Source organism: Convolutriloba macropyga, chromosome 4 (assembly GCF_964194025.1).
Source record: "Convolutriloba macropyga chromosome 4, txConMacr16.3, whole genome shotgun sequence".
Classification (NCBI taxonomy): domain Eukaryota; kingdom Metazoa; phylum Xenacoelomorpha; order Acoela; family Convolutidae; genus Convolutriloba; species Convolutriloba macropyga.
Genome location: NC_134471.1, coordinates 4,333,938 through 4,359,348, shown reverse-complemented (window position 1 = coordinate 4,359,348; position 25,411 = coordinate 4,333,938). Strand labels below are relative to the sequence as shown.

The following is a 25,411-nucleotide window of genomic DNA, read 5'->3' as shown; positions in this document are numbered from 1 at the left end:
TCAAACAAACCCAATCGCTCTAATGTTAACTCTGTTGAAGAAACTACAACTGACCAAACAGTAAACGCCATACAAAATATGAACTTTAACCCGCAATGCGAATCGGATTACGACAGCTCAGATGACAATATGGTCGCCAGCATTGCAAGTACCGCAATTCAGATTGAACCAAAGAACACTATCCTACAAATTGGTAACAACCATGTTGGACTTCTCATCGACTCCGGCAGTGTATGCAGTATTTTGCCTGAGTCCGTTGCTTCGGAAATTGTGCATAATTCTCCCCTTGCTCGATGGTTGATGATAGCGCCTCCCCAGGAACTCAAAACATTCTCCAATGAACCTATAAACGTGATAGGTATGATACAGGCACCAATTGCGAGCAATGGATGGCGGCTTGAAGAAGCTGAATTTGTTGTAGTTCGTGATGGACTAAAACCACTAGTGGGAAGAGATCTATTTGACGCTCTTGGAATTTCAGTAAATCAAACCCCAAAACCGGAAGGTAGTATGGTCAACACTATCACATCACAATGTCCATTCGAAACACGCATCGCACAACAATTCCCTCAACTTATAACACGTACTGGTCGTTCAAAAATACACATTGTAAAATCCAAATTTCATCGTCATTTCCAGCCAAAACATCAAAAGGGTAGAAAAGTACCCATCAACTTGCAAGAACGAGTAAATACTGAAATTAAAAAAACTTCTTGCAGAGGGACATATAGAAAAATTGAATAACTGTTCTGACCAATATTTTATTTCACCTATTGTAATCACAGTCAAACGAGATCAAACCATAAAATTAGCACTAGATTCTAAAACTCTTAACAAAGCAATACATAAGAACAAATATCAAATGCCAAATATTGAAACACTCATAGATTCGATATCACAAATAATTACAAACTACAAAACAGAACCCGCGGAGCAAATATATTTCTTTACTATTGACCTTAAATATGCTTACAGCCAACTAAATTTACACCCTGAAACTGCTAATCATTGTAATTTTAATATTATCAGTGGTGACATGACAGGCACATACCGATTCAAAACAGGATTCTACGGTCTTACTGACATGCCTGCCGAGTTTCAGAAGGCAATGGACTACACCCTGATTGGACTTAAAAACACATTCTGTTTCTTAGATGATATTTTAATTGTTAGTAAAGGTTCAGAAGATGATCACTTTTAACTCGTATTGGATTGTCTTCGAAAGTTAGATGCAGACAACCTCCGTATCAATCTTCCGAAATGCCATTTTGCAAAACAACAAATTTCATGGTTAGGATATAATATAACTCAATCTGGAATCTCGCCACTCGAATCCAAAACATCATCCATTATATCACTACAACCTCCTAATACACTCAAAAAATTACGCTCATTTCTCGGCTCAGTCCACTATATTAGCAAATTTATTCCCAATTTAGCTCAACTCTGCCATCCTTTAAGACCCCTACTTCGTAAATCCACTAAACTTATCTGGACTGACACTCACACATTACATTTTAATGCAATTAAAACTCGCATAGCAAATCATACCGAAAACATGCATTATAACCCCCAATTTGAAACGCGAATCAAATGTGATACTTCACGTTCTGGTTTGGGAGCAGCACTAGAACAACTAACAGTTGATGGTTGGAAACCAATATCTTTTGCATCCCGATTTTTAAACAGCAGTGAAGAACGTTATAGCATTAACGAATTAGAACTTCTTGGGGTAGTGTGGTCGATAGAATATTTTAAAAACTATTTATATGGAAAAGAATTTACTGTTATAACTGACCACCGCGCATTACTTTCCATTTTAAAAGAGCATCGATCAAATAAAAGTTATAATAGTAGGTTAGCACGGTGGGTTGACCGTCTCTTACCTTATCAATTCTCAATAGAGCATTTACCCGGCGCAAAAATGGGCCTTGTTGATTACATATCCCGTAACCCATATCAACCAGCAAAAAGTGTTTCTAAATATGACGAAGAATTTCTAGTTGCAACATTATCGAGTATACATACTGATGCTCAATTACTTCAACAAAAACACAATCTCACAGCTAATTCACTTCATAAATTATATATTGATATTGATAGAGAACATAAAAATTACACCAACATTACAGAACAAGTTTTAACCATTGATTATGAAACTCAAAATCCTCAATCTGACATTTCTAATTCACTCGCTTTGCAAAACAATAGTTCAAAATACTATTCAAAACAATCTTCTACTCAAGATATAAAACCCGCTCAGCGGGTACGCTTAACAAACGTTAAATCAAATTTCGCTCCGCGAATTAATAGTCTAAAATTCTCATCCAAACAAACTTTCAATTTAGACATGAATCCCGCTCAGCATGTTCGCTTAACAAATAATAATTCAAATCTCGCGTCGCAAAAACACAATTCTAATATTATCCCTTTCAAATCTAAACATATGTATAGCACACACGCTCCAGACGTACATTTAGCTCATAAAAATAATTCATTCGCGGATCAAATGCAACATATATTTATCCCTTTCACTAATGGTATTAATTGTACTAGTGTACATGATCAGCGAGTACATTTCAGTCAAAAACAATTTCGTACTCGCTAACACATATACTCCCCCAAAAGTTAACACTTCTAATTTAATTGATACCACCCCTAATCTCGCATCGCGAGTACGCAAGTCTTTTAACAAATTAACACCCGCCTGGCATAATCCTTTACTAGTTACTCAAAAGACTAAAATGCATTCCTTAGATGACTCTTTTGCAACGCGAGTTACTAAATACCCAAATCATTCCAAATATGCGTCACATAGTCTACCATTTACAACTACTCTAGCACAAATTGAGTCTCAAAGACTAGTAAATACAAGAAAAGCGTCACTCGCTCACCAAAATACATCCAAATTTACTCCTTTAAGTCATTCTCACTTGTCAATCAAAAATCAGCCTCAAATTCCTACCTTTTTTAGTAAGCCACACTCAAATACTTTAAAAAACTCACGTGCCCAATTGGTAAACAAAAATCAAGTGCTTTTTGCCCAAACTCAATCTGAAATTCAGTTGCCTTCCTTTTCGTCAATCAATTTAATTGAAAAAACAACAACCTCATCAACAATGAGTCAACAAGCATCTTCTCTCAAGGGAAAATCTCTCTCAACTCGATCTACTAGAGCTTCGCCTCGCGTGTCATTCACTGACAATGCGACAACAAGCACGCCTCGCAGATCTTCATCGCACTCCAACCTAAGTACCCCGCTAACGGATAGCCCCCAAGTAATGTCGTTCGAACGAGTGGTGGGGAAAGTTTTCAGCAAAGGCCTAATTGCGTCACCGACAAGTAAGGATGCAGTCTTAAAAGAAGTGCGAGACTGCATAATTCGGGGGGACGAAGAAAGACTGAAGGCCCTCAACCCATACCTTCACAGTTAATGGCGGGACCTTCACGTGACAGGCGGGTGTGTCTGCATGGACGAGAAGGTGGCAATCCCCAATGCACTCAAAGAGGCCCTCGTTGACGACCTCCATGCCAGTCACCCGGGTAGCTGGGGGATGATATGTATGGCCCAGCATTGCTGGTGGCCATACATGAATCGCGATGTGCTAGTCAAAGCAATAGAGTGCAAATCTTGCACTGCTATCGGTAAAAATTTAAAATCTGTTATTCCCGCAAAACAATTTAAAGCACATACACCATGTATAGTTCCCAACCAAGAAATACAAATAGACTTTGCAGGGCCCATTAATAACGAAAAAGAACATGAAATATATATTTTAACATGCATCGATAGATTTTCAAAATATCCTTCCGCGGAATTAGTTGATAATGCAAATGCCTCGAATGTCATAAAATTTTTAGATAATTATATACAAATTCATGGAGTTCCTCGTTCCTTAAGAATAGATCAAGCCCGTTGTCTTATAGGTAACCAAGTAAAAAATTTTTGTACAAAAAACAATATCACATTAATACCAGCTCCGGCAAATGATCATCGTGCAATAGGTTTAGTAGAACGATTAATTGGTACAATTAAACAACGCTTGGCATGTATTAAAGACGCACACAAAGAACTAAATACGTTCACCGTTAAAGCAGCATTAAAATCAATTATATACCAGCTTCGCATATGCAAACATAAAACAACTAAGCTTTCGCCATTCGAATCTCACTTCGGGCGTACGGCCAATACACCACTTAGTAATATAAGTACTCAACCTAAATAATCTGACCTCAGTTATGAAAAAATTTTGAATCATTATTTAGATGAAGAAACTGTAACCCCCAACGAATTGCTGCCGGAAGAACATTGGGGAAACATCCGGAGTGATGATGAAGTTGAGCGCAATATGTGCAAGGCGACTAAGGATGCTACTGATCGCGAACGGCAAGCCACAGATAACGAATCACGCTTCCTTCGTACCACGCATGCACACCGTCCACTCCCATTGAAAGAACACGCGGTCCAACTCAATATTGCCAGAAAGAAGCACCTCCACAAGCGATCCAAGAAGAACCTGGACGGATTGTATGAGGTGTTGGCACCAGGATCGGTTGTCCAAAAGACCGACCAATACACTTCGGTCATTCGCGAGCCGGGTAAGGTGGAAGTCACTGTACGCAATAGTGATATTGCAAAATTTGGCACTCGTGAGGAACGAAAGACTAAGTTGACGGAGTACATCAACCGCAGGGGACCCCGCACGCATGAAAAGACAACGGAAGCCAAGATACTCAGCCATACCAAAGAGTGTACCCGCATCCAGAAAGGAGACAGGAAAATGAAACATCGAAAACGGGAGACTGGCAGTGGCGTATCTTCGAACAAATCTAATATTGCTCGCGCAATGCGAGTACGTATGCCAAAGGTTCCAGATAATTTCGCCCCGCAAGTACTACCCGTAATTCCAGAGGCTGCTCCCGATCAGCAAATTATAACGGAAGAAGTGCTTATTGCACCCCCGCCTACAAACACGCAGCCAGAAATAATTGAACCACCTCATCCTGCTCCAACAACATCTTTCGCTGATACTCTTACACGATCCACTAAACGAACTCGAAAAAGCCCCAAATATTATGGCTATGATAAAGACGACTCCTCGGGTGATTCCACTAATTCGTGTCCCCCGAACTTTGCTCCACCCCGTAGGAAGCGTCGAGTGGGTGACATAGAATCGATTCAGCCCTCAGTGATACAAACCATTGTGGACACTGCTACTCAAGTTGAACCGATTCGCAACGAGTTTCCCTCGCCCATCATTGGACAGGTGTCTCCGACGGACCCCCGTATTCGGCCAGCTGATCATAGCACTTCAAATGAACTGATTATTGATGAAGAGGACATGTGAAAACTGATAATTTATTAATTATGACTAGCTATGATAACCAGTAAATATATTGTTGATACTATTTAACCGGTGAATAAGTATTATTATTATTCATATTGTTATTAAAATTTTATTTCATGCAATTTTAATTTTGAAAGCGGGGAAATGTCGTACATCATAATTTAGTGCAGTAAACTTATCATACGATGTACTTAATTTAATCAGTGTACCCATTCCTGAGGGGCATGTGTATAAATCATTATTACTTCACATGCATGTCTGTTGCTACCAATTTCCCACAACGGGAAAATATTGTTCACACTTTATTTGACTTCTGGAATAACAGTTGAGTTATTCTATCATTCTCTTTATTTTGCTTCTCGAGTACAGTTGCTCAATTTAATTTATTCTTCACAAACTGTCTTTGTAATCCGAGTAAAGTAGACACTAGTCTTTACGCGATTCGCTGAGCGAATTCATTTGGAAATTGTGTAAAACGCACTCGCCGCGCAAGTAGGACATTAGAACATAAAACACAACTCGCGACTCAAGAACAAGTACGCAATTTCACTCGCGTACGACATCGTAGAATCCAGCTTTTGATTTCCTGTGGGATTGGATTTTTGACTATACGGGTATCAAAATTCGGCTATAACCAAAATTAAAGCGAATTGTCCCTAGTCTAAAAATAGTAAAGTAAATCTTTTCTTGAGTCATCGCTCCTGATTTAACGACTTGCGCAAATAAGACTTAAATTCCATTTAGTTTGTGTTGAGGAATATATAGTTAATGTAGCTACCTACTTATTGCAAATGTATTAAACACTGAATACAGATAACCTCGTTTGAAAACGCTCATACCAACATGGCTCATCGATCCTTGTTTTTTTTCCTGCATATTAGCAGTTCAATTCTCAAGTTCGAGTTTTCGAGTTTGGCAAAAACTGCTGAGTTAATAATTCTAAATTTTTGTTTTAGCACTTATCAAATATCTTCTCTATGACAAGGGTCTTGTCTTGTTTCGACTCTCAAAAAATTACTTACTTAGTTTCGAGAGAGAATCATTAGCGCCACGGTCGGAAGGGTTGGAGTGATTCTTGTTTAGTCGATCACCATTTTGGGTTAAATACCTTGGTTACTTGTCCTAAAGCTATCTGATGTAATCACGTTGAAATTTTTCATAATGGAATTAGACCCCTACCGTAGTGATTTAATATATAGATGCCATATTTTAGCAAGTAATACGTTTTGCAATTTTGGTTAAATAGTACTACATGCTACTAGATCCGCAGAGCCAAACTTTGTTTAAAGTTCAACTTATCTTTTTTTGACTTTGAGAAAAGTGAATCAGAAAGGTGTTCTCACGGATACACGCAGAATTCGAATTTTCGACTTTATTTGGAATTGAGTCGACCTGTAAACTGCTGCAAATTGGCGACAAAGAACTCGCCCTAGTCGAGAACAAATGTCAATTTTGCAAGATCGTGCAAGAATCTTGCAAAAAAAATAATCTTGCAAGATTTTGCAAGACGGAGTAAATCTTGCAAGATCTTGCAAGAAAAAGTTAATCTTAACAGAATTTTGCAAGATTAACTTTTCTTTCGCTTTAAAAAAGTTCCCAGTAGTAGTGTGTATATGGGTGCCTCCGCATAAAGGAGCCAACTCCATCCATGCTTAAATTTGCAATTTTTTCATTTATTAAATTAAGCTTACTTTTACTAATATTTTCAAAAATTTAATATTTCTTGTTATTTTACTCTAAAAAACGATAATAATATGTAAAATAACTCCATCCATGCTTATATTCGCAAATTTTTTCATTTATTAAATTAAGCCTAATTTTACTAAAAATTTCTTTGACTTAATATTTCTTGTTAATCTACTCTAAAAAAGCAATAATAATAATATGTAAAATAACTCCATCCATGTATAAATTTGCCATTTTTTTACATTTAATAAATTAAGCCTATTTTTACTAATATTTTCAAAAAATTAGTATTTCTTGTTATTTTACTCTAAAAAAAACAATAATATAAAAAAATAAATTTATATATATTTTCTCTATTTCACTCATAGAACCTAAATTTACCATTACTATCTCTAATGCCTTTATCATCAAATGGATCTATAGCTATCTTATACTCTTCCTTAGTTTCTAAATGATGCCTATTACTATCAATAGTATAATTAGTTACATATTTATTTTTACCTTCATATATAGCATTAAAATTAGCAAAAATGAGACAAACCCGCATATTCACGCATGCGCTCCGCATTGTTCGGCATTATTCTGAGTAGGGAGACAATGCGCATGCGGATATGCGCTTATCACTTAATTTTTTCGAAAATTTTATTGAAAATAAGGCTAGAGATAAGGTTAATCTTCTATTAATTTATCTATATCTACACCTTTGGCTATTAATTTACAATATAATAAATAATATTTATAATACTCTGTTTCTTCTTTAGCTGGATGAATACCCTTACTTAGATCTATATTCTTATGAGAATTTTTTATATGGCTCCTTAACCCACTAAAGCTAATAATCAAAGGAAAACATTCATACTTAGCTTTAGTTGAATTACATTCCTTACATATTGAATTCTTTTTATCAAAACATGTTATTGTTTTTATAACTCTACATCTATTACAAATTTTATTTTTTATATCAAAAATTTATATATTTTTTTAAATTTTTTTTATATCTCTCGCCATTGGCCCTACAATTGCTTTGCATAATAGAATTAGAATTAGAATCAGTGAACGGACTCTGTCCGTGGCATGCCCAGCTGCTTCGCAGATTACAATCGGAATTAGAATTAGAATTTGAATTGGAATTGGAATCAGAATTGGAATTAGAATTAGAATTAGAATTTTAATTAGAATTAGAACCAGAATTAGAATTAGAATTAGAATAATAATTAGAATTAGAATTGGAATTGAAATCAGAATTAGAATTAGAGCTAAAGATAGAATTAAAGTTAGAGCTAGAGCTAAAGCTAGAGCTAGAACACTTTGGAGCAGTACCTCTTTTCTTAGAAGAAATGTCTTCCACACAATTACCGCTTATTGTTTGATTTCCACAATTAAACTTACTAACTTTATCTTTATGCTCTATTTTATAAGGAAAAGGCAAATTGTAAGGGGCGCCACATCCATAATTACAATCTAAACATTTCATATGCGTTAATTATGAGGAATTAAAAATTTTTTTATTTGTTTATTTATAACTAGTCATAATTCCAATTAAACTTCTAGCATGATCTTAAGAGAAAACAAACTAATGGTTCCATACCTAACTTATTAGAAGTATTATGTTTATGTCTTTTATCTAGAATCTTTTCATTACTCAATTCAGTTTCATCTCTAATAAAATTTTTAATTTCATCTTTAAATTTTTATTTATTTTTATACAGATTATTTAAATCATCTCTACCCTTTTTGTTTAGAGCTTCAGTATCTTCATCAATTTATTCATTTTCATCTAGTTGGATTGATTTATTAGATAAACTATCTTGTTCACACTCTTGATTCGGAAGTGGTGACCCTTCTTCCCCCAATTCATAGTTCAATAATTCACCCGTTCTGTTTATCATATGACTTGCATGTGCTGTCACTTGTGCTGCAGTTCTTACTGCTGGATCGGGTTTAATACAGTTATATATCATAAAGAATGAATCTATAATTCCACTCATGGTCGAGAATGACTTTATACCATCAGCTTTAACTGTTTATTTAAGTAGAACATCATTCTGAATTTTAATATCTCTTGAAGCAAGAAGTTTATTAAAATGGAACTGATATTTATCTACATTAATAGTATTTCTATCTGTAGCATTAATCATTAGTGGTTTCATAAATGTTATAAGTTTATCTATCTCTTTAATATCTAGTTCATCTTTTAAACTAAGAACTTTCAAGTCCATAAAACCAAATTTCGAGTCATATATCTTTGTTCTCTTTTTATCAATAATAAAAAATGTATGCTCTTCAATGTTATACTTAATCATAACGAAGTTCATCAGCCATTCCATTTGTACAATTATAATAGGAACTATTTAATTCACTAATTATTTCATGGAGTTTATGATCACTTTTAAATGTTGTATTAAAATATATACAACAAAATGTTGTATTAAAATTGTATTTGATTATTACTATGTCTTCCTTCTGTAAAATATTATTTTATATGGCGACTAAACTCGCTACCCATATGATCAAGAACAATTATACTATTTTTGAATTTGTCTATGTTTTTAATTGTAATCATAGTTATATCACCCATTTCAAATCCAACATAGGGAAAACCAGTCTCGGGATTAATCCAATCCTTTTCATCTTTACATACTATTATATTATACTTTTGATCTTGACCTTGCTCTATAATATTTTTATCAACTTGACCTTGCTCTATAATGTTTTTGTCAACATGACCTTGCTCTATTAAGTTTTTGTCAACATGTTCCTGATTCTGATCCTGATCATGATTGGGCTTCACCGATGATTTGCCATTTAAGTATAACTTTAAATATTGACTAACAAAATAAGTCTTCCCCGCAGCAGTAACACCATAAACAATAGTATGTAATGGCGACTTTTCAATTTCAAATGTAAGTACTCTTCTATGTATAAACCCACCAAAGTTTTCGTCTAGTTTTGTATATTTACTTGGCTTCGAATCATATATTAAATAACAAACCGCTACCACTAACAAGAGTATAAGAATTAAAGAGACTTTCTCCATTTTATTAAATTAAATTTAGACTTATAATTAGATTCAGTGAAACTGCTTCGCAGATTATAATTAGAACTAGATTTATAATTATAATCAGTGAAACTGCTTCGCAGATTAGACTTACAATTAAACACTAATTTTTATTATATAAAAAATGCTTATTTTAACTTTTGAAGAATTCAATAATGAATTTGGTATTAATATTGAACCAATGAGTAATATCAGAATAAAAGATATAGGTAAAGATAAAAGTCTAATTCCAATAGAAATAAAAATGAGAGTTGAGAAACCAGATAACATTAATGACAACAACTTCAACATTATTGTTAATTTACATCCAACTGATGGCACTCACTGGGTTTTAGTTATAAGAGGGGGAGGTGGAAAAATTTATTACTTTGACAGTTTTGACGTTGAGACTCCACCAATATTCTTAGAAAAAATGTTGATCTAGGCTCTAATGAAAGAATACAGGAAAATGACGAATCTTTTTTTGGGGCTTATTGTTTATATATGATCTATCTTATTGATAGAAGATTTATAATAGAGGGTGCTTTGGATATTCTAGGTAATCAAGTTAAATGTCCTGATGGATATAAAAGTGTCAGTGTTTGGGTTGTAAAGCTAAAGTTAAACTCGAAGTTATTCAGTGAACCTGTTTCACAGATCAGCGAAGCTGCTTCGCAGATGATAATGACAATGATAATACTAATGATAATGGTAATGGTAATGGTAATGGTAATGGTAATGATAATGTTAATGATAATGTTGATGATGACAAACATATTAGTATATTTAGTGAACAGACTCCGTCCGTGGTTTACCAACAGACTCCGTCTGTGGTTTACCAACAGACTCCGTCCGTGGCACGCCAAAGGGACAAAGTCCTTGGCTCTCCAACCAAACAAAGAGATAGGCCTTGTTCACAATGTGGACGTGTAGGGACCCTAAAGGCAGCAAGGCTCGGTGCATCAGTAAAGAGTAAAAAGGGAATTTATTGATCAATGTTAATGGAAGTCTACAACCATGGATAACTGATAGTAATATAACAGTCGATGTCACATTCCCAGAAAACCTCAGATGTATAATAGCAGGTCCTAGTGAGTGTGGTAAGACAGTCTTATTAAAGAATCTATTTATACCCTGCATACAATTTGATAGATTATATATCATTTGTCCTACTGGTAATCAATATAATGATTTAGAGTATAAAGATATTGTGTTTTTAAGGATGTAAAAGAATTACCCAACCCTGATGAAATACCAAAAGATATAAAGAAACTCATGATATTTGATGATGTTATAGCTATGTAGCCTATTATTAATGAATACTTTTGAAGAGCTAGACATGAAAATTGTGATATGATATATCTTAAACAAAATATATTCTCAGCAGATAGACGGAATGTTAGAGAGAACTGTAATCTATTTGTTTTCTTTGAACAAACGGGCAAAGCCATCACTGCTATATATTATGATCATTTTACTGGATATCAACTTAGTTCAAATGATTTTAGTAATATATGTGAAAAGGTGTGGTCCAGGCCTTATAATTACATTGTCATTGATAAATGTAAAAATACATATGATTGTGGTAAATTAAGAATTAATTGGAATTGGAGAGTTTTATAGTTTAATAATATTTATAATTAAGTATAAGTTTAAGTCAAAGTCTAAGTCTATGGCTATCAGATAAACTGCTTCGCTGATGACTATGACACTGACAATGACTATGACTAAGTCTATATCAGATGCAAAGTAAAACTCAACAAATCACCATTGAAATCAATTGGTCTTCTATGCTCATCTTTAATACGAAACTCAATATATTCTATTCTATCCTTTGTTACATTTTGATATAAGATATTAGTTGGTATAATATTTATTAAGTAACCTGGTGGTTCTGTTAGAGTAAAAGTATATAGTATGTCTGTGTTATTGCCATTATCTTTAACACCAGATATAAGATTACAAGTAATATTAGTACTAAAACCCATAATATCAATAATCTTTTGAGATGCATATTTACCTTGTTTATATACTTTTTTATAAACCCTAGCAATGGGGCTATTTAGGAGTTTTTTATATCAAAGTTAATTGCACCTTGTTTTATTTCCATTAAATGTTTCATTGTATTCTTATCTGATTCTATTATAACATTACCATCAGTTTCTTCTTTTATTAATTCTGCTATTTCAGTTAATTCACCTGGTGTAATGACTTTGTTAATATTAGAATTAGAATACAAAAATTGATATTTCCCTCTATTCACATTAAACACCGAATTATAAACAGATAATCTAATTAAACCTAATTTTGTTGTATTAAGTATAGGTTCACTAAAGTTAATTTTTCTGTTTGCTTTATCATTCTAAAGTTAAGTGTATGCTCTTTTTTAGTTTTAGTTAAAGCTTTATGTATCTGTTGTAGTTCCCATAAGATTAATTTGTCTCTCATTTTTTGACTTATAAAAATGGATTTTAATTTGAATACAACTTATGGTTATAATAATGATATACACAAAAGTAAGATTATAAAATATAAACCAAATAATCTAGCAACAATGAATACAGTTAAAAATAACATTAATATCATTCTCAATAGAGAAGAGAATCATTTCAAAAATACACGATACAATCCTAGAGATAGAGTTTGTTGTATCAGATAATTCTGGTTGTGTATTTGCTAATAATGCTAATAACAGATTTGTTCATTATGAATTGATGGCATTATTTAGTTCAATTAAGCTTGAAACTAGTGGTGACAGGTCAATTGAAAATATAGATCATTCTCATCCCAATCTTTTGATGTATACGTTATTAACTAGTACTGATGATGAATATGAGAGTTGTTTTGTTAGAAATAAAGGTAATAGAGATAGTCAACTCAAAAGTGATAATGCTGCTGCACAAATAGACCATATGTATATGATGGTTAGGAAGAGTGATTTATTTGGATTTGTGAAGGATTTAAAAAAGATTATATATGGGTTAGGATTTAAACTAATATTAAAAGGAAATAATAGTGATAGAGCCCTATTTAGAGTTGATGCTGATCCTGGCCGGTTAGCCAATTATGGTATTATAGAAATAAGGGATATATCATGGTTTGTACCTAGTATTGATCCTAGTAATGATAATAGAATTATTGTACAGAAAGGATTAAATAAAAAGAATAATATTGATTTTAGTTATTATGAAAGAAAGACATTTTATAAGAATGTACACAATGCTACTAACTTCTTTTTTGATCTTGGTATGGAAGATGGTATGGAGAGACCTTAATATATAATAATTGCTTTTGAGAATAATAATGTTAATGAACAAAATCATGATGCAAGTACATTTCATGTAATGAATGTTACTGAATGTTATTGTAAGATTGGTCGTGAGTTTTATCCTCAGGATAGAATGAATAAAAATTATGGTGCTAATAATTATAATGAGGCTTTTAAAGAGATTGTTAATTTTAATAAAGATTAATTATAACGGATTACCTCATAATATTAAACCATATATAAATCATAGAACATTCAAAAGTAGTTATAGAATATATGTATTTGATACTAGATATCAAAATGATCATATAGGCCCACAACCAATACAAATTATTTTAAATTTAGTGTTGCAGTTGCAGATGTTATATGTCATGCGTTAGTATTAACTAGAAAAGTTTTTAGTGTTAATAGTGATGGTAATAAGATGGTTGATGTAGTTTTATAATTATAGTTGTAGTTAATGACTTAACCAAAGACTAAACCAATGACTTAACCAATGACAAACAATTTATTTCCAACTAGTCTTAACAAAAACTTTAGCATAAATAATACTTAATTTCTTTTTTTTCTCTAGAGATAGACCCTTTGCTTCAAGTTTAGTTTTGGGCTTTTGTTTAGTCTTAGCCTTAGGTAATGGCTTAGTCTTGGACTTAGGTAATGGTTTAACAACAACAACAAAAGAGTTATACTTTTTAACTTCCATTATTTTTTTTTATATAAATATTAGTAATTTTAGTAAGTTTAAAACTAACTCTTATTGTGTTGGTGATAGACATTATAGTAGTACTAGTAATATAAGAGGGGTTGTCTCAGCTAAAGGAACTAAGATGTTAAAGGGTTAGTGTATTAAGTGTAAAAGGAATAAATCAATGACTGTCAGTGATGCAACAATAGAAGCAGAATGATTGAAAGACTTCTTTAAAAGTGTTTGTAAAGCAACAGTTAATTTCGGAAAAAAGTTGCTAATAATCCAGTAAGAGCATTAGAAATAGCAAGTAAAATAGGAAGTGCAGCTGCAATGAGAAACCCAAGAGCTGCTTTATCAGCTACACCTGATTTAATTAAATTTTCAACTACTGGCGAAGGTATAAAGTAGTACAGAAAGGTAGAGGGTTATTTTTAGGTACAAAGAAAAGATAATTAATTTTATTAGAGTTTAAAGATTAGAGTTTAAATATAAATATTGCAATGACTATTACTATGACTATAACTATGGCTAAGTATAAGTGTAAGTTTAAGTGTAAGTGTAAGTGCAAGTTTAAGTGTAAGTGTAAGTGTAAATCTATCAGGAACTGCTTCGCAGATGACTATATATATATATATATATATATATATATATATATATATATATATACATATCTAATGCTAAATATTAATACTAATATTATTATTACTAAATGCATTATAATAACTAAACACTATTAACTTTAGTTTAAAAAACACTCAGCTTGTTTTTCTTGTTCTCCTTATGTTCTTCATATACCATGACTAATTCATTATACTCGTCATTATCTATTTTATTATCATTCATTGATTTATTATATAGTTTATTAAACTTATCACTATACTGTTTACTTAAAAAATACATTTGTGAATACTTTATAATTTTTTTTTCTTATTGTAGTATTAATTGTTTTTGATAATGAACCACAAAGAGTTGCTGTAGCAAAAGCGGTTGGTATAGAATAAGGCAATCCTATAACTGTCAATGCAACTGATGTTGATGTTGCAGTTGTTGCTATAGATGATAACACTATTTCTGTTATCTCAGCTACGTTAATATAATTCTTATATCTACTTAACTTCTTATTATAATTATTAGTTTCAGTTTCATAATAATTTCTAATATCTTTTATAATGTTAATGTTGTTATTAAATTTATTGTTAGCTTGAATCTTTTCATTTATCAACCTTTCTGATACAGATGATAGATCCGGAGATAATAATCTCTCACTCGGTGCTGTTGGTTGACTCATTTTCAGTAGTAAAATAACTCTCAATATCTTTCATTATATCTTCTTGTTTAAAATCATAATGCATCTCTAGTCTTCCTTGTTCTTTGTTGTCTACTAGCTTACTTTCTAATAATATAGCTATTATATATTTTATAACTATCTTCATCATTAATGTATGGTTTTCTCTTAAACCACTCCATCTATCAACACATGCTTCAACCAATTGAATATTAGTAATTGACTGATTAAACCTATTGTTATCAAACTTTGTTATCAAAATTTGTAACTGATTAAATTATTGTTATGAAACTTTGTTGCCAAATGAACAATATTAGTTTCAATTTCAGTCAACATATTGGCTTATGTGGATATATTAGATGATAATAGGTTATTATCACAATAATCTTTATTAACAACATCTTTTTGATCTATGGGAGGCTGTACAATTGAAGTTTTATAGGTATCTTTCATGTCAATATTATCATTATCTTCTAGGAATAAACCATGAGCCTTACTTAGTGTTAAGTTGTTCATTGATGTTGCTGTTAATGTTGATTGATGTTTAGCCAGATTGAATCTATTTTTTGTCATCTTTGTATTTGTTTACAGAAAGATTTGAATCCAGCTTGCTGGCTTATAACCGAAGGTTGATATTTATTGATTCCAAAACCTTATTATTAGATTCAAAATCAAACTCGGATTTTAATAGTTCCTGTCCATAATATTTACATTCCATTATCTCCCCGTTAATATCTTCTATTTTATATGTTGATGGTTGGGTTTTTAGAAATTCATTCACTTTAAACCATTCTCTATTCCAATTAGAAGTGTATCCTTTAGAGAAAATGTTACGTTTGTCAGCATTCCTGACATAATCACCAACTTTGAGTTTGGGTTTAATCTTAGTAAAAAGTAGATATAATATATCTCACTTTATCAGGATTATTAGAGGCATCAACATGTGTCATATTAATTGTTGAATGAACGTTATTGTTATAGGTTTTTACCGCATCATTTAATATATACACCCAAATACCATCATCATTGATGAACATCGGTTTTAAGTTATTTGTAATAAAGTTCTATTAAATCTCTCAATAAATACAGCCTTTAAATCACTATAAGTAGAATATAGTTATGTCTCATTTGCCTTAAGTAAAGATTTAAATGTTTTATTGTAGAACTCACTACCTCTATCTACCCATAACTCTTCTGGTTTTCTACTTTCAGAACCACCTTGTGGATGTTCACCTAATACTATTTTAAAACCATTAGTTATAGATAGACCAGCAGATTTATTCTTCAATGGAATAGCCCAAGCATATTTTGTGAATATATCTATAACAGTTAATATAAACTTATAATTAATATTGTATTTACTTAGAGATGATTTATCAATTAAATCAGCTGACCATGTTTCATCTTTATATAATGGTATTATTCGTTCTCTTCTAAACTTTGTTATTTGGGGGCTAAATACTTCTTTAGCTAGTAGCTGTTGTTTAGTTTTAATTGTGTCTTGTTTACTCATCTTCGAAGGGGTTCTAATGGATGTAGTTGTGGGCTTACTCATCTGCGAAGCAGTTTCCCTGATGGACATGGTTGTGGGCATGGTTGTAGGCTCACTCATCTGCTTTGCAGGAACTTTGTTCATTTACCATAATTAAAAACAAAATTGTCTAGTTGTTTTTGATTAAAAATATTCATAGATAATATTTGTTTCGATATATTTACCATTTCATCATTTAATCCATCATGACCAGGTTTTGTTTCTAGTATAAGTAACTCTATTCTTTCTAATAAACTATTTGGGTTAGGGTTTCTAAGGCCACTAGCTTCTATTTGTTTATCAGTCTCGTAATCAGTTTCTTTCTCTTCTTCCTCTTCTTCTACTGCCCCTTGTTCATAGTCACTAATATCACGTTGATATATTTCATCCTCACTGGAGTTTGGTATTGATATAACCTGAGAAGAGGGTTCGCCGATATTAGCAAACATTCTTCTTATAAGTTTTGATCTATTGCTTTTAGTATCTCCTCTTTGTTTATAACCAATATCCTTTAGAAATTATTTTATTTTGTTTTCATCACCTTTTATATCTCTTTCGGTTACATCTTTATAAGTAATAAACATAAGGAAGCCCTTAGAAAAATCATAGACTCTACCTTTCATTTTTATACCATCTGGTACTAGAGATATATCTATATCATTTATTTTAAATTTGTTTGAATTCGCATCAACTGATATTAATTGGAATTGTTTATTTGTTTGTTTACCCACTTCTAACAAAATATAAATCATATCATTGTCTACAGTAAATGTTTTACCTCTATCATCTTATAATTTTACAGGTGCATCGGATGTGGGTGTTATGAGAGCAGCCCTTTCATCAAGAAAGCTGCTTTGTTGTTGGTGCCGTAGACTCTTAAAAGCATTAGTATTACTCTCTAAAGCTTCTAATGTTTGGTTTTGAAGAGCCTGCCATGCTTTGCTGTTTGTATTTAAAGTTTTATTTAAAAGATCAAATAAATCTTCTATGTCACCATAATATTCTTGTTGTCTTAATTTTTCTTCTAATCTATTTCTTCTGTTTAGTTTCTAAAAGTTTATCTAGCTTAGTCATTTTCTTATGGTAAAGATAAAATTTAAGTTTCATCTACAGTTCTCTGTGTGTTATATATTTTTAATTATAGCTTAACTTCAATCTGGGAACCAGCTCGCAGATATTATATTTCTTTGCATGTTCTATGAATCTTTCTTTTGTATGATGAAACCTATATCTATAGATATATATGCATTACCTACAATAGAAATGTTTAAATCTATACTGAGAGATGTGTTTATTTACAATACACATTCTGCATACTAAATATTGATTGGGATTATTAAAATGCACTTGCAAATGATCATGTCTCTCTCAATATGTTATGATTTCATTACATACAAAACATTGGAATGGTTTACTTTTACACTCATCACAACTCCAACAACCAGCCTTATTTTTACATTTATCACATTTTCTACTAATCATTTTTATATTATTGAAAAGGTACATAAATGATATTATTTCAAAATTTGGCATTTAAAAAAGAATCAGCAATATTATACCGGTTGCATTCATTCCACGAGTGAACAAGGTCAATCTGGAAGTGAGCGAGCTCAATTTAAAGTGGGCAAGCTCAATGTTCAAGTGGAAAACCCCAATCTAGAAGTGAGCAAGCTCAATCTAGAAGAAGGCAAGCCCAATCAAATTCTGCCGAAATGTCAATCCAATTGTTGTTAAAAAAAACAAAAGAAAAGTAGAAAACAAACCAATAGATACAGAAGAACAAAAGAGGGAAGCAGAAAATGGTTTAGAATCAATCAGAAGGTTTAATCAAATAAATGAAGAGATAAAGAAGTCATATGACGAATCTGATGCAAAAACAAAACAACGGGAAAAGAATATGCGTGAGTCATTGCTAAAGGCAGAAGCTAAATATTTAAAAGATGAAGATCGAGAATCATCTAGAGATAGAGAATCTTCTAGAGTTAGAGAATCACCTAGAGATCAAGATAAAGATTCAGATTCAATTTCATCTAAGGATTCAGATTCATCTGATGAAGATGTCTATTCTAAAAAGCCTAAAACTAATTCTATTAAGATAAGATGTGAAGAATGTGATGAAGAGTTAACTCAAAAGAATTATGGTAGGCATATTAAGTCAATTAAACATAAAACGAATGAGCGACTATAAAACCGAAATATAATTATTGAGGATGCTGATGAGAGTGGGAAGAAAGTTACTAATGAAGATATAAGTTGGATCAGCAGTATTCACAACTAGAAGGAATAAAGTTTTGTGATAGTTGTGGAATGTATCTTGATAACAATACTGCTTATAATAAACATGTGACATCATTAAAACATAGATATAATGCGAGACTAATTAATGGAGAAATAATAAAGAATGGAGACAAGTTTGATTGTGTAACATGTACGACTTCCCTAAGTCATTATAGTGTGGAACAACATTTTAAAACAAAGATGCATCTGGATAATGTTGGGGGTAAAAATAGGGATGATGTTGAGGGTCAAGATCTGCGAAGCAGCTTGGCATGATACGGACAGAGTCCGTTCAATGATAAAATAGATTAATGTGATGTATGTTACACTAGATATGACAATAAAAAGAAACACATTGAATCAGATCAACATAAAGAAAATGATTAAGAGAAAAAACTTATTGATGGAAAGTGGAGAGAGAATGTTATGGAGTTAGGATTAGACCATAACATGAAGCATAATCAAATAATAATATCCAGTAGTAATTATGAAGATCCCAGATTCTTGGAAGCATTGGAGGCATTGCACAACATACATCCCCATATTATGTTTAACACCTTTGATGTAGTACGGTATACAAAAGCTACAGATGATAAGTTGAAAGAAAATGAATTCAGATTTAGACTAATGACTCGACAATATAATGCACCCTATGATTTGAATATGTTGAACGCTGAACTGGAGACTAGAATGCAAGAACAAGAAATGAATCAATCTGGATGGAGTATGCAAAGAGTTATCAAACGTACAATGTATTTACACAGCTTTTATCCAACTGGTGGATGTACTACTGAGTTACCATTCACATCTAGATATATACTTAATATAAAGAATACTGATAATAATTGTTTACTATGGTTTTTAATTGCTTATCTCCATCCTGCTAAATATAATTCTAATAAAGTTAGTAGTTATAATAAACCTGAATATATTATGGAGATAAAACTACCAAAGATTCCCGCTCCCTACGGATACAAAGATTTAAAGAAAATACAAGAGATGAACAAAGATGAAGTATTATTTAATGTGTTTAATCTAAATAAGAAAAATAAAACTTTTAATCCTGTATTAATCAATCATAATGATCCTAAAGGATGTGATATATTGTATTGGGATAATCATTATCTACTATGTAAAGATGTATCATTCCTATTAAGATCATCTATTCATAAAAGTTTTCCATGTCTTAAGTGTTGTGTGTCATTTAGAACTGAAGATGCATTAAAAAAACACTTAGAGATGTGTAATGATACTGGAAGAAGAACATTCTATAATAATGATTATCTAAAGTTCGATAAGTTCCATTATAAGAACAGAGTACCATTTGCTATGTATTATGATTTTGAATGTATAATAAAAGATGGGAAACACTATTGCTTGTGGGTTATATATAAAAAGTGATTATCCTGATATATTAGAAGATGAGCATGAAAGTTACTGTGGAGGGGGTGTAGTTGAATGGTTTATAAGTAGGATGAGTTATTATAATAAATTATTTATAGACATATTTAGTATAAATATTCCATTAAAAGAAAATAGTATAACTCCACTTACAAATATGTGTTTATATTGTAAAGATTATATGGATGCAGATATTGTTAGAGATCATGATCATCTAAATGGCAAATTTAGAGGATATGCTCACAATAAGTGTAACCTTCAAGCTAAGAATAATTTTATACCAAAATATGCATTTAATTCTACTAATTATGATAACTACTTATATATAACTAAACTAGCAAAAAAAATTAGACTAAAAGTATTAACTAAAACTGATTAGAATTATATTTGTATTGATATGGGACTTGCCAGAGCACTAGATATGTTTAGGTTCTTCCATCCACTTAGCTTGGATGCCATAAGTTAAAAATTGGGTGATAAAGAATGTGTAACATTAAACAAACATGGATTAGAGAGACGTAAAGGTATATTCTCTTATGAATGGTTTGATAGTATAGATAAACTTAATAATACAGAACTACCACATAAAGATGCATTTTATTCTAAGTTGAAACAAAGTAGTATTACAGATAAGGAAAATAAGCAAGCAATTGATTGTTGGAATAATACTGGATTTGAGACAATAAAGGATCATATGATTTTATATCTTTTAACTGATGTAATATTATCGGTAGATGTATTTGAGAAGTTTAGAGATAAGTGTTTAAAATTTTATGAAATAGATCCTTGTTACACATATTCCACTCCTGAATTGACTTGGTTATGTGGATTAAAATATACCAATAATGAACCTAAATACTATAAAGAATATACAGTTAACATTTATGATACAATACAACAAGGTAATAGAGGCGGGTTAGCTTCAGTAATAGGTAATTGTCATGTAAAATGTAAGAGTAAACAAATAGATCCTGAGTATACTGGGAAAGAGAATTATCTAAAGTATTTAGACTTCAAATCATTGTATGCTTTTGCTATGGTACAAGCTTTACCTACTGGTGAGGTTAGTGTTTGTGATCCGCGAAGCGGCTTCGCCGATGATCCAGTACATACTAGATCTAGCTTTAATACTGGATATATCTATACCATTGATATAAAATTTAATGATGAGTTGAAACAGAAAACAAAGAAGTATCCATTCTTTCCTGAAAAGACTAAAGCAAACATTGATCAGTTCACTGACTATCAAAATGAAAATGAAAAGAAAGGATATAAATCTAATGAGAATTTGATGTTGAAGTTAACAGATAAGGTAGATTATGTAATTGATGGAGAGATGTTAGATTGGTATTTGGAAAATGGATTAAGGTTGCAAGATTTTACAATTAAGCAAAAGATGGAGTATAGTAAAAGCGAATGGCTAAAGCCTTATTTTGAGTTTAATATTCAGAAAAGAAAAGAAGCTAAAGCTAAGGGAGATAAATTTGGTGATGTATTCTTTAAAAGAATGAATAATGTCTTCTATGGAAAAGCAATAAAGAATGTATATAACAGACAATATGTAGAGTTAGTTAATGATGTAGATAGATATATTAAATTAGTAAAGAATATTAATTTTAAATATGCTGTAGAGTTTGATGATGACCTCGTGGCAGTACATAAAACAAGAAGTAATGTTAAGTTAGATAAGTTTAATTATGTTGGATTCGCTATATTAGAGAAAGCTAAACTATTTATGTATAAAGCTATACATGAATACTTTGAGAAAGAGTTAGATTGTAGTTATCATTATACAGATACTGATATTATACTTTTAAGTATTAATGTTCCATTGCATTGTACTATAGAAAGAGAAATGAATAAGATAAGTGCTATACTACATAAAAATGAGTTAGGTAAAATGAAAGATGAGTTGCCTAATGATACTATTATAGAAGCTTGTTTCCTTAAAGCTAAAGCATATTGTTATCGGCTACACCGCAACTCTGTTCATACTACAGTTAAAGGCGAAGAAGAGAAAAAGTTAAAAGGAATAACTAAAGCTACTATTAAAAACCAAATTAAAATAGAAGATTATCAAAATGCTATCTATGAAGGTAAAACTAAATATATAACTAATTATACTATTGATAGTGATAGGCATCATTTAGAAACTAAGGAACAGTATAAGATAGCTATAGATTCCTTTGATGATAAAGGCATGAGAGATAGTAATGGTAAATTTAGGTTCTATGAATTAAAATTTATACATGGATGGAGTTATTTTACATATTATTATTGTTTTTTAGAGTAAAAATAACAAGAAATATTAATTTAAAGAAAATATTAGTAAAATTAAGCTTAATTTAATAAATGAAAAAAATTGCAAATTTAAGCATGGATGGAGTTATTTTACATATTATTATTGTTTTTTAGAGTAGAATAACAAGAAATATTAAGTTAAAGAAAATATTAGTAAAAGTAAGCTAAATTTAATAAATGAAAAAATTTGCAAATTTAAGCATGGAGGGAGTTGGCTCCTTTATGCGGAGGCACCCATATACACATTACTCCCAGTTTGAAATCACGAAAAATAAAATAAAGTCAACTGAAAGAGGACCCATCGGTAGTACACTTTTGAATCAGAAAATGCAATTATTTTTTACATGTGTTTTGATGAATTACGATAAATTTTTGGCATATCCAGAGTTTTTTCCGCTACTGAATGCAAAATTCTGACGGCGTTTATTTTATTTTCAGTTTTGGTTCATTAAATTGCGTTTTGTGCGAAATAAACGACTTAATTTCTTTGATTTTGAAACATTGATATTGAGAGTAATTTGTTATTGTGTTTTGTCTTTTCTCCCCAACTCAATTTAAACACGAATTGTCGAAACTCGGAACATCAAAAAATAGTACATGAAATCCCTATGAAAACTTGTTAATTGAGTTTCAGAAGAAGGCCTATAATTTAATTATATTCTGTAAAGCTTTTGAATAGCATTTGGTCTACTTTCCGAAATAACTTTTACTGCGTTAAGAAGAAAAAATCGATCAACATCGTAAACTGTTTTTTTTATATCAAAATTGATGTCCGGTGGAAATAAAAATGATAATAAAAATGACAAGGAAATTTTTGTTCAGCTTCAAAATGGGACTTGTAATTCGATTATACGCTCAAAGGCAATGATACAACTTATATGTTCAATTGAGGCACCCAAAAAACACTCGAATCAGACACCTGCTTTGCCTTTTGGTATCTGAAAAAATCTACAAAAGATGAATCGCCCAATTCCAGTTCTAATTTTTGTGAAGTGGAATCGGGTGACAAAAATGAATTCATTCCTTGACACCCAATGTAATATTACATGGGAAGGAACGAAATTTTCATATCTCATGATAAGTTTTGTGAAATTGAGTAGGTTTAATTGGACCTAGGAATTGTCTTACGTGGCTCGACAAGAAGCATTATTCTTGCATCATTTTATAAATTGATTTTAGTTTTAGGTTTTCAAGTAAACAAAATTGTTTCAACTTTCGAATTTTTTCATCTCCAGTTTTTAGTAATTATTAAGTCAACAAAAAAAAACATGAATGTACCTGTGATACGTATGGATACCTATTATATAGAAACTCCTATGTGTACTAAATTATTTATCCTCTATATCTATAATTATATCATGCGTTTTATAACTAAAAGTTATGACTTCTATTTATTCACCTATATTAATATTCCCGTAAGTCTACTAAATTATTTCATATTTTGTTCATACTAGTTTATCATAAGTAATCATAATTTCATTTAGTTATCTGAATTCAAGTTACTCTGTAAACGCTCTTCATAATCTTAAGCTAGACTTAACTACGGATTCGCGCCGCGTCTCCAATAATCAGAATTCGTATTACACAAGTAATTGTGTATTCGCCTAGCAATTCCTATCGTAATCTCGACACAAGTATTCGCAACGCGAATCTTAAAGTATTCAATACGATTAAGTATAACAGTACCTAAGACATATAGTTTTGACTGTGACCTCATATGTGTTTCACAAGCAAATTTTAACATAATTCACATACAACAATATTCTTTGTGTACGAAAACATATTTGCCAGAAAAATAGTTGGCAAAAATAACCAAAAATAGAGCCGACTTTAGTTGCGCTCTAACTTAATGAGTTTATGGTGCTTGTACTTTTAACAAATGGATATTTTATAAATAAGCAGAACAAAAGCAGAAAATTGCTGATTCAATTTTCCAGAGCTGAGACATCAATATAACATTGGACATGGACTTTTCAAATTTAAACAATAAATCTTACAATTTCCCGTTGCTTCAGATTCATTTTGCAAACAAAACTCATCAATTTTAAAGTTTTGGGGGTTTCAGAACAAGGTCAGTATATACTTTTTTGCAAAAATTGTAGTCTCAAATGCCGAATAACAAGAACTTTCTAATTTCCTGTAACTAAATGCACCAATTTTATGTTAAAATTTACATCCTTTTACAACCTAAGATCCCAATCCGATCACCGCCAAATTTAAATCCAAACCAAAGAAATTTTTGTTTCAAGAGATCAAGAAAAATTTCAAATGAAAATTATGTGCGTTTTCGGTTCGTCAGAATTAGATTAAAGCTGAGCATACATTTTGTCTTGAAGCGTAAATAAAAAGAAGGGTAATTATTATTTTTATTATTATTGTTATTATTATTATTTTTATTAATATTATTATTATTATTATTATTATTATTATTATTATCATTATTATTATTATTAATACTCTTATTATTATTATTATTATTATTATTATTATTATTACTATTACTATTATTATTATTATTATTATTATTATTATTATTATTATTATTATTAATATTATTATTATTATTTTTATTATTATTATTATTATTAT

The 25,411-nt window shown here is 31.1% G+C and overlaps 1 protein-coding gene across 1 annotated transcript in view; it reads right to left on the bottom strand.

Moving 5' to 3' along the window:
- Positions 1-10,985: 10,985 nt before the first annotated feature.
- Positions 10,986-25,411, bottom strand: part of LOC142337954 (uncharacterized) — a 46,608-nt gene continuing 32,182 nt past the window's right edge. The window contains exons 5-6 of the mRNA XM_075387586.1: positions 17,029-17,259; positions 10,986-11,009 (exon numbers count right to left, since the gene is read on the bottom strand). Of these exons, the coding sequence (XP_075243701.1) occupies positions 10,986-11,009; positions 17,029-17,259 (255 nt within the window). The remainder of the gene's footprint in view (positions 11,010-17,028; positions 17,260-25,411) is intronic.